We start from the raw sequence: 10,882 nt of genomic DNA on the forward strand, positions 1-10,882 counted from the left end.
CAAAGACTGTCACCTGTTCTAGAGTGACACTTGTGCCTGAGCTGATAGAACTGAGGACCAAGGCAGGGAAGTCCTGGAGGGAACATAACATGGTCAGAACTGCTATCATTCTTTCCAGTATGCAAGGACAAGCGTTCAGGTTCCAACCTAGTGACTGTTAATTTGATTTGGGGCACACCTACTACGTTCACAGGCAACACAAGTGCACAGTGCATGACGCAGAACACCAGCATCAAACAAGAGAAAGAATAACCAGCATGATGGTAAGAATTCATTTCATCTTAGCAAATGGCTTTTCAGCCTCACACTATTAACATGCTGAATCAGTTTTACCTCAAGCTTGACTGCGTCATTATTTGTATCACACACAGTAACCACCAGAACTAAATGAGCATGTTTATTCAAACACAAGTTACACATACCCCTTCAAGAAATACATTGCAACTAAGCCTCTGCATATCAGATTTTTTCATTTAGCTTGTCTACAAGACATACTTTGCCAAAACAGCATAATCAGACTAATTAAATGGTTACAACAGAGAACTGCATGTGATGAAAAAAAAACAGTTTAAGAACAAAGACCATACAGAGAACATATTACTGGATTACAGCCCAGCATGGATCATTCAGAAAATGACAGGAGGAAGTTTTATCCAAGAGAACACAAGTATACAGCATCATTAATATACATTTTCCATTAATAATTATTAAAAAATAGAAAACTGTTAATGTCAAATATTACTTTGCTAGCCACTATACCTATAAGGTAAAACCATAAATGGACTAACTCTGCTTAGGAGATGGAAAACTAAGTCTCTAGAATTAACTAGAGCCCAATTCAGAAAGCTACTTATACATGTGCTTAAGCCCCACCAACTAGTAAGGCTTAAGCCCAACCAGTAAGGCTTAACACATTGAAGTATTATAATTAACATTGAGAGATTTCAGCATGCATCAACAGTGAAGTGCAGGCCAAACACTTGCACTGAATCAGGATTAAAAGTACAAGTTACATACATACTATAAAAATAATGATCCTCCTCTCTCAATCTATTGTTCTATCACAAGACAAAACCCCTACTGGGTACAAGAAAAACTGACACAGTCCCCTGAATAAGCACAGCTTTTCATGTTTTATTACACAACTCCAAAAGTATGCACAAATCAGTGCCAGGGACAATCTATCATAACTCTACTTTCCAACCTCAGTCTTTCAGAACAACAGAATTTACCTGATTTGCACCAGTATAGTTTTCTAACCCTGTATGCAATTTGCAAGTTCAAGATCAAGGAACTTGTTTCTTCAGATCCTTCCCCACGTGATCAATAGATTCTTAGAACTATACAGCTGTACAATAATGTCAGTGACTATATACAATCCTGCACAAGGTACTGGAACAAAGCCGCAAAGTTACATAAATAATGTTCAACTTCAAAAATATTTAATTTCTCTTGTATTTAAGTGTTACTAAAAACACAACAAAAATCTCTGCAATTTTGACCTGTATCAGCACTCTAAAATTAAAAAAAAAAATTCCCAAAGAATTGCCCTTGTCTAGATGTTATCTGTATTGGCCGTTTAAATAAAATCAGTCTCACCATAGCTATGAAATACAGAAAATACAGGTAGCCAGGAAAATGTTCCACATACTTGGGAATGAAGCATTCCCTTTTGGCTGGAGGAATTTGATTGCTGGGTTTGGGGCTTTTTTACTCTTACGTAACCCACTATATAATAGTGAACAAAATACTTTTGTTTCACAGAAACAACTAACATTTGCCCACACCAGGCAAATGCTCTATTTACAGATAGATTAGGACTGCCTGACTGACAGTGAGTGTAAGTTGCTGAACTCCAAGAAACATGGAGCCTAAAACGGCGACACTCTCTGCTGAATCGCCTTCCCTTTGAGGATACGTCTTATCTGGAGAAGAGAAAAAAGACAGAAACATCAGTATTCATCATCTTGAACTGAGTCCTGAAAAATTCCCACCCTAGATCCAGTTTTGCATTTATTTATCCAAGCCTAGGTCCCAAGTTCAGTTACACCACAAGTGATCCCACTGTACAGCATCTGAACTAATGAAAGGCAACAGTCAGCAACCCAGCCGCACTTAAGTTACTAGTCTTAGGTCAAGAGTCAGTTTTTCATCAAGGAGGAAAAAGTGATTTTCTACATCTGTTACTCAGGCCTAAGAACTGTCATTACTAATTCTGACAAGAGCATGAACTCAGGCCATACTGAGATGAGCAAGAGGAGTATTGCCTCCAGTATGTTGCAGGGTTACAGAAACAAAGCCTATCTCGACAGGTAAAAGCTTTTGAGATGGAAAAAATAACATGGAACCTAAAATTTCAGGTCTGCATATTCTGCCTGATCTTAATGTTGAAGCTGAAGATCTAAATAAAATGGTATTTGCTAAATCTTTTCCTTGAAAGCTGCAACTCAAAACCCCAAAGAAACTTCTGGCGTCGAACACAGCTTTTGTGTGGACAGGGACAGATGGAAGGAGAGGGCTGCTGTGAGTTTTTTACCTGCTCCCCTACAAGGCCATCAGGAACCAGATGAACTGGCTGCTCATTCTCCAAGTTCCTGGCGCTGGGATCGGCTCCCTTGCGCATGAGCAGGCGCACAGCATCCAGCTGGCTCACGCGGTACTGCAGGCTGGCCGCCACGTGCAGGGCTGTGTTGCCGTTGTAAGCCTGGGGACCACAAAGTAACTCCATGAAGGAAAAGTGGGGCCATGAGCCTCTCTATCTGTATTATGGAAAAATCACCATACCTTTGCATTAACAAAAGAGAGATAGTTGGGCAGCTCCAAAAAGAGACGAATGAGCTCCAGGTTTGCTTCTTCTGCTGCCAAATGTAAAGCGGAGCGACCACTTTTGCGATCCTATCAAAAAAAGAAACTTAGTTTAGTCTTTCCTGCAGGTGCCTCACCTATCCAGGGGGAACATGCAGACAAATAAAAATAGAAAGCTAAGCAACTGCAGAGTGTTGAGCAAACATACTTGCACTACAATTCATCAAAAGTCAATCTGAATACATATATTTTAATATCAACATCTAATGAACAATGGAACCTGATCTCATCTGTAGGTAAGCTTACATAATGTAATATTTGGTATTTTGGCTAAGTAATGGTCTGGCACAGCACAGATCTGAACTGCACAGGTAAGCAGTTTTTAATTAAAATTTGCAGTTCAAGAACAAGGTGTCATCAGCACCCTACTACTATGGGTACCTCAGAGTGCTCCAAACATATTCTTACTTTTACAACACTCACTCACTGCAGCCAGGGCAGCATCATTTTTAGTCTAGAGATTAGGCTGTCACCTCCCTCCTTCCCCAGGATTCGTTTGCATTGGTAATACCTTGCTCTGAATAAATGGAGCATTCTCATCCCATCTGGATAAATTAAGCTGTAGGGAAGCTTTCAAATTAGCCTTCTTCCCTTGTAATAAATGCAGCGTGGGAGAAAGGGACATAGTCTGCTTCCACATTCTCCCTGGCACTTCGGACTAAGGCATTTTACTCACTTTTGCTTCAACAGAGGCTCCCATTTGTATCAGGATCTTGATGGTTTCTACCAGGCTCTTGTTTCTCAGCAGAAGCTCCTGGACCTCAGGGGAGTGAGGTGGCTGACAGTTCTGCAGTTCATGCAGCACAGCATTATGGGCCAGGACTGCACAGTGCAATGCTGTCAAACCTGAACATCAAAAAAACCCATAAAAATCATCAAGAATGAACAAATGCAATACAGAAGTACTGACTGGCTGCTTGTTTCAGAGGTTGGATAAAGGAGCTTCTACCCCCATTAAGCCCAGGGATGGTTCCATATTTGTAGGTGACAGTGACTGGTCCCAAGCAGCCTGAGGTCTGGACTGTCCATCAACAACAGAACAGTGAGGTAGCAGTCTACTGTGAGCTCTCAGCCAGCAGATGGTGAAAGAATCAATTTCTAATATATTTTTGTACAAACTATACATTAGAAAGAGCTGTTTTATGGAAAAGGGATCCAAATAGAACAGCTTTCTACTGCCAGATTGTGGCTACTGTATCCACTGAAACAATGCTGGCACTCCAATGTTTTAACAATGGCCAGTTACAACCTATGCTCTCCATGCCAAACACAGCAATCACATAAAAGAGGAAAGCACTCCTGACAGACACAGACTAAGCACGTTTTCATCTAACATATGTCAGTTGCACCTGTAAATTTCCATCTGAAAAGGAAATACTGCATTCCCATCAGTAGCTATAAAACACTGTACTATCCAGTAACTCTGTAAATTATAAACTCTTAACTACTCACCATCATAGTTTGTTGCCTCAAGGTCCACATACTGATTGCTTCCCATAGCTCCCTTTTGGATTGCCTACAAAAGTGGGAACAGGTACACATTTAGGTCTTATCCAAACCACATAGTGCTTCAAATTTGTTTTACTGCCTTACTGCAATAGCTGTAATAAAGTTGCAATGAATAACAGCATCCCTGGAAGTGTTCAAGGCATTCTGAATGAGCCTCTAAGCCTCTCTGGTCTAGTGAAAGGTGTCGTTGAGCACAGCAAGGGGGGTGGAACTAGGAAATCTTTCAAGTCCTTTCCAACCCAAACCATTTGATTAAGAGGACACTTACTGTTTTGGTTTGGTAAACTAGAGGATTCCCCCAAAATTACTCAAAAATGTTGATGAAAACCTTAACGAGAAATTCAGTCCCACTTTAAGCTGTATGTGCAGATGGACTCACAAGGCTCCCCAGAGAGAAAGCTAAAGGAAGGAGTGGTGTTTCCAGAGTTTCCCAGCACAGCTAACACCAAGGGTAAGAGTCAAGGGCTGGGGCAGAGCTGTGCCTGCCTGGCTCTTACCTGGAGGACCTGGGCATGCCCCTTCTCAGCGCAGACATGCAGCGGCGTCCTTCCCCAGCAGTCTGTGGTGTTCACTTGAGCCCCCAAGCTAACCAGGTCCTGCACAATGAGATGCTGATTGGCAGCCACAGCAACCTGGAAAGCACTCTGCAAACATCAAGAAGAAAATTTAAGCTATTAGTCATCTGATCTCTAACAGGAAAGAGCAACTAAAACAAATAAAAACCCTAGCTACCTGGTATTATTTAAGCAGTGATTATGAATACTAAGGAAGCCAGGACAAATGAAGCAGAGCACATAGTTTTACCAGCTCAAGGTGATCCCAAGAAGTATTAATAGCTCAAGGTTAATATTAGTATGCAGGCTAAATCTTGGGGTTAATATTAAATAAGCATTTCACCACATCTTTCCCAGGGTTCAGACAGAGAAGCACCCAGGTGCACACAGCAGGTGCAAAGATTTTTTTTTTAGATCCTCACCTGGCCATTGTGCTCTTTAATATCCAGCATGTGCAGGGCAGCCATCTTCCTTGCAAGAACATAGGAGAGTGCTCGACGGCCCTGGGCCACAGCGATGTGGAGGAAGCTGCAGGAAAGAGGGGCAACAGAGTTACACCACCAGACACAAAACAGGGCTCAAGACAGCAGAGAACCAAATGTATAGAAGGGGTGTTAGGCTGCCAGCTTCAGACCTCCTCTGGGTAGCTAAAACAGGAACATGGATATTTTCTTACCAGAGCAATCTAAAGCTTCTAAATTAGAATGTTTTCCTCCCTGTTTAGCCAAGTCTAAACATAAGCACATGAAATTAGAAAATACATCTACTCAAGTGCGTTGGAGCTCTGCATGGCAGCCATCAGCAACACCACACCTTTGCCTTGATCAGCCAAACCACTGCACTTGTGACACAAACACTGCTATTGAACTGCTTCACTATAACCCACAGTCTGCCAAAACCCAAACAGAAACATTCCCCAACCTCCCACAACAGAAACACCAAGATAAACGGCACTCACGTGTCTCCGTCAGCATCTTTTGCAAGGAACTGGTCTTGAGAGATGTTAGCCAGTTTGTTCTCCTCCTGTTCCACTTGCCACTGAAAAAATGACTTTCCCAGCTGCGTTGTGCTTCTGGCAACATTTTGGTCAGGCAGCGAGCCATTCAGAGTAGCCAAAGAGATGCTGCGCTCCAGACTGCCACAGAGGTTGCTGGAGAGCAAGCTGAAGTTGGGGCCATGAGGGGTAACCTCGGCCTGTGGGTGGGCACTGCTCAGTGACTGGAGGGGACCGGAGATGCTGTCAGAGCCTTCAGAGTCATTCAAGAGGGAAGAGAAGCTCTGCGGCGGACAGTACGGCAGCTCGTGGCTCTCAAAGGTGCCCTGGTGGTAGGCAGGAGACTGGTCACTGGCAACAAACGGCCTGTAGTCCAGGGAGGCATCTGAAGGATAACTCTGGGACAAATCTTGGTTCTGGGATGCAGGGAACTGGTAATGTTGGGGTGGCTCAAGCAGATGCTGGCTGGTGTGGTCTTGGAATGCTTGGTACTTCTGGGACGGGGAGAAAGCCTGTGTTCCCGGGCTGTCCTGGTACTGCTCAGCAGGCGAGTCGTGGCTGGAGACCGAGTGCAACCAGCTCACCTGCACCGTGTTCAGGGAGATGGGGCTCGACTCGTTCTTGATGTTTATAATGTTCTGAAGCAGATCAGAACTGCTGTCGCGCTTCGGGTCAGTTTTATGGGGCTCCTCCATGCTATCCATAGAAGTTGGTGTCTGGGGTGGGGTCTGATGGTGGGGGAAAAGAAACAACACAAGGCAAATCAAAACAAGCCCCAGAAAATTAGAGGTATAGTTGTATCTGATCATACAGATCAAACTAGTTTCTGATCATACAAAGGAAACTGAAAAATAAAGGCACAGAAAAAATTACTACACACTTACCAGGAGATGTGGGTGAACATTCGCTTGGCGTTTGAAAGAAGGTCCATCAGAAAGGAGTTCAGGAGCCTTTCTTTTGCCACTGTGGCCCAATATGTTCTTCAGTTCTGGTGAAAAGAAAAAAAAAAATTTAGAATCCATTTAGAGATTACTCTTACAATTGATTTAAAATGCTGCTGCAGGGTATGTATTAAAAAATGGTGTACCTGTGTATGGTTCGTAGTTCACCAATCCTCCTTGTGCCTGTTAAAAAAAATCCAAATTTTTCTGTTATTATAATGTTATTTCTAGGGGAAAACAAACAAAAACAAATAAACACAAAAAACAATCCACCCAAAAAAACCCCAACAACAACAAGAAAGCAGCCATGACTTCCTTCTATAAACACAGAATATACCTTAGAATAATTCTAGTACGTGGTTGTTTAACCCTAACTTAATTGCTTTTAATTAAGGTTAGAAAATGGAAATAGTTTAATGAAACTTAAATAAAACCCACTGTTTTTCTTTAGGCTTTTCAAGCCATTTGTTATAATACCACAAAATTCCAGAAAATCTAGAGAAAGGCATTACTCCTTCCAGAGACCAGAGGATTTTTTTGAAACATAAATAACCCAGCCAATTTTACACTTCTTTAGTGTCATGAACTTTCCTATGCAAAAATCTTCCTCTGAAAACACTAATCTAGGAAGCTTTCAAACACACACTCAGAAAAAAAGAATCTAATCAAATCAAAAACACCCTTTAATCTTTTCCGAATTTCCTGTAATTTTGGTCCTTTCAGACTGAAAGGGCCCACTTTTACACTCTGTGCTTTGCACAGAGAGACACAACAGCATGACAAACAAATCTGAGAAAAATCCCTAACCCTTCCAATGAATGATCTCATTCCAGCCAACACGGAATTTCTGTGGTTTCGCAACACAAACGTATCTTTATCCAGACTCCCTTTAGAAAATAAAGCTTAGCAAGAACTTTTTTAAATGCCTCCTTCTCTCACGGTAAACCTTCTTTCTGAAGGTTTCCTTCTGTTTTTCCATTATGTGTTGAGAAGGAAAAACACTGATTCCATCCACAGCAGATAAAGCAGAAGCTCATTTCTAGCATTACGGCAAGTGCTTTCTTGCCAGCTTCAGCAACCATTAAAATCAAACCTGCCAGTGCAGAAAGCTGCCGCTTACCTTGCTTTCCTCGGTGGCAGGACCCGAGGACATCTGCTTGCTGCTCCTGAAGTGCAGCAGCAGCTCCTTCACCGAGTTCTTCACACGGACCCCCTGGAAAGGTCCTCTGTGCTGCTTTCCTCCCCCCATGTGTTGTTCAACTGCGGAGACATGAAAGCAAAACCCGAACTTGAGCCACCTATTTCGTTTACGTTTCACAAATAATACATATTTAAAAAAAAAAAAAAAAAAAAAAAAAAAAAGAAAGAAACAAAGTAGAAACTCCCGAGGAAAGGCCCCCAAAGCCTGATCTAGCAGAGGAGCCAGAGAGCTGCCCCGCGTACCCCTTCGCCATTCCACGGCCGTGCGGCTTCCCCGGGGACCGCCCCGCCGCTCCCGCTCCACGGACGGCAACACCGCGGCACCGGGCACGAAGCTCCGGCCAAACGCGCCCGCTTTTCACGGCTCTGGCACGCAGGAGGATCGGCGGCCGGCCTCGCCCCCGAGGGCACGGAGCGGGACCCGCGGCTCCGCGCTCCCCCCGCCACCCCCCGGGGCCGGGGCCGCCGCGGGGACCCGCCGTACCTTGCAGCGCGGGGCGGGGGCCGCCCCGGGGGTCCCTCCGGCCGCCGCCGCGGCTGCTCACCGAGAGGTCCGAGTCGGATCCCGGCGAGCCCGGGGCGGAGGAGTGCGCCGGCGAGCAGCTACCCTCGCTGGAGTGGGGCGAGGCCCCGTAGAAGTAGGCGAGGTTGATGGGGCTGCTGAGGGCGCCGCCGTCGCCGCCATCGGGCGCCGCGTCCCGGCTGCTCTCCACGATCATGGCGGTGCGGCGCGGCGGGCGGCGGCGCGGGGCGGCGGGCGGCGGAGCGGGCGCGGGCACGGCCAGGGCTGAGCGGGCGGCGGAGCGGGCTCTGGGGGCGCGGGGCCGCGGCCGCGCTTATACGGGGTCCGCCCCCCGCGGGAGGGGCCGCGCCGGGCGGGGCCGCGCTTCCCGTAAGGGCGGCGGGAGGAGCCTGGCCGTGAGGGCCCGCTGCCTCTCCCTGCGGGATTCCGGGTGGGAGTCGTGGTCCAAGCTTCCCCCCGTGGGCTTCGCGGGATGAACAGAATATCCTGAGCTGGAAAGGCCGCGTCAGGACCATGGAGTCCAAGTCCTGGCCCTGCCCGGGACATCCCAAGAACCAACCTGAGGGCGTTGTCCGGATGCAGCCTTGGCACCCCTCGCTCACAATCCATGCAACCATTGATTGCCACCCTCTTATAGAGCTGCAGAGGTGGGAATGAGCAGATTGTCCCTCAGCTTCCCACCGCTGCTGGTGCCACCTCATGTCGCCATTGGCACGCTCCCTCACACTTCGCCCCAGTCCTGCCAGTCCTTGGCTCCAGGACGCAGGCACGGAAGAACAGAGACTTTTTGGTCATGTGCATCCCATGAGCAGCATCCAGCGAGAAGGGGAACATGGGCAGTTGCTCACAATTGAGATGAGTCATCTGTGTTCCTCTTCCCCAGTATGGAGTAGGCAGGGGCAGACCAGGAGTGATTTTGGTTGTGGCTTGCACCATACTGCGGTGGCAAGAGGCTCTCGGTCGAGGCCACCTCAACCTTCCTCTTGGAGAGAAGCGGGAAAGCGACACGATGCCAAAACAAAAACTGGGCGAAACCATGCGATTACTGTTAACAGTACTGAGTTATTACCAATGTTCGCAGGAAGGCTTCTCAGGTTTCTATTTTTCAAACCAATATTTCTACTTTCCCATTTCCACTCACTTGTATTCTGTTGCTCTAACTGAGCAATTTTGTCCACAAGGTTGAGATTAGGATGTTTTCAGCACTGTGGCTGCGCCAATAAATATGTAGTATAACAACATGGTCTTACATGGTCTTTCTAAAGTATATTATGCAAACTGGAGCTCTATAATTTATATTTTATTTGTATATATTTATTTTTTATTTATTTTATTTATATTTTAATTGTATTGAATAGCATGGGTCAGGTGCAATATGAAATTATATTAATCAGCCTACGAGGAGGCAGGAGGGAATTGCTTTATATTATTCAAATATTTCTCCCACCGTCAAGTGAACGAAGAGTTTTGCTGAGAACTGTCTAGGTAGGTTTCTGCTCCAAAGACTGTTGTCTTACACCATAGACTGAATCTATGCAGCCAGAGTGAAATGTGCAAGCAGATCCCATAAAACAAAATCAGATGCCAAGTAGTGGCAGAACTACCCCAATAAAGGTAAAAGTTCACTTGTTCCCTGAGCAGAAACTCACCCCCAAGCACACCTTCTCCCTCATTTAACAAAGCACTTTACGCAAGTGAGGATTTATTAAATCAGGCTGTGTGTTTTAAACAAGCAAAGAGATGGGTCCCAGTTCTCCAAACCTCAGACCTCAGTTATGATACCTTAACCTTTGGCAGATGCTTTTCTCCTCATTGAAAAGCACTTGGTGCTCAGAGATCTGCAGCTGGCACGGCCCGCTCTTTACACATTTGGTGGCTGTGAGGAGGACCCACAACTCAGCTTTCCAAAGTGGATCCAATTGATGGACCTTCTCATTCTCATCCCTGCCAGGGAGCCCAGAAAGCCACTCATTTCAATCTCACAGGAGGGTCTACAGCTACTACAAAATGCATCTTGTCTTTCAACAAGTGGATGGTAATGCAAATCTGAGAAGTTGATAATCCAGAAAATTAGATTTGTCACCACAGTTGCCTGCCATTCCCTTTAAAATGTTGAGAGTAAAAGAGATTTCAAACCAAAAGTGTCTTTGTCTCATTGTAGTTCTTCTGTGTCATAGAAGGTTCCTAAAACACATGCAAGCAGGGACAGGCAGCACCTTTATCCTTGCTATTCAATAACAATTTTGGAATGGATTTAATTGGAGATTAGTCTCTACGTATGAATGAAAACTCTTCT

General features: G+C 45.3%; 1 protein-coding gene across 2 annotated transcripts; it reads right to left on the reverse strand.

Annotated features, from left to right (window-relative positions):
- Window positions 1-382: 382 nt before the first annotated feature.
- On the reverse strand, window positions 383-9,302 carry NFKBIZ (NFKB inhibitor zeta). 2 transcript variants are annotated; one of them, XM_064410644.1, is made up of 12 exons: window positions 8,548-9,302; window positions 7,984-8,123; window positions 7,010-7,046; window positions 6,807-6,910; window positions 5,887-6,650; window positions 5,351-5,456; window positions 4,872-5,018; window positions 4,318-4,381; window positions 3,542-3,711; window positions 2,785-2,895; window positions 2,537-2,704; window positions 383-1,925 (listed from the first exon to the last, which is right to left on the reverse strand). In XM_064410644.1, exons 1-12 carry the CDS (start codon window positions 8,780-8,782, stop codon window positions 1,872-1,874), a joined length of 2,100 nt encoding a protein of 699 aa, XP_064266714.1. In that variant the 5' UTR covers window positions 8,783-9,302; the 3' UTR covers window positions 383-1,871. The 2 variants fall into 2 exon arrangements, with proteins under 2 accessions (XP_064266714.1, XP_064266717.1); XM_064410647.1 differs by having other exon boundaries at window positions 8,609-8,724.
- Between the last annotated feature and the right edge of the window lie 1,580 nt (window positions 9,303-10,882).

The sequence above is a fragment of the Passer domesticus genome, chromosome 2 (genome assembly GCF_036417665.1).
Source record: "Passer domesticus isolate bPasDom1 chromosome 2, bPasDom1.hap1, whole genome shotgun sequence".
Classification (NCBI taxonomy): domain Eukaryota; kingdom Metazoa; phylum Chordata; class Aves; order Passeriformes; family Passeridae; genus Passer; species Passer domesticus.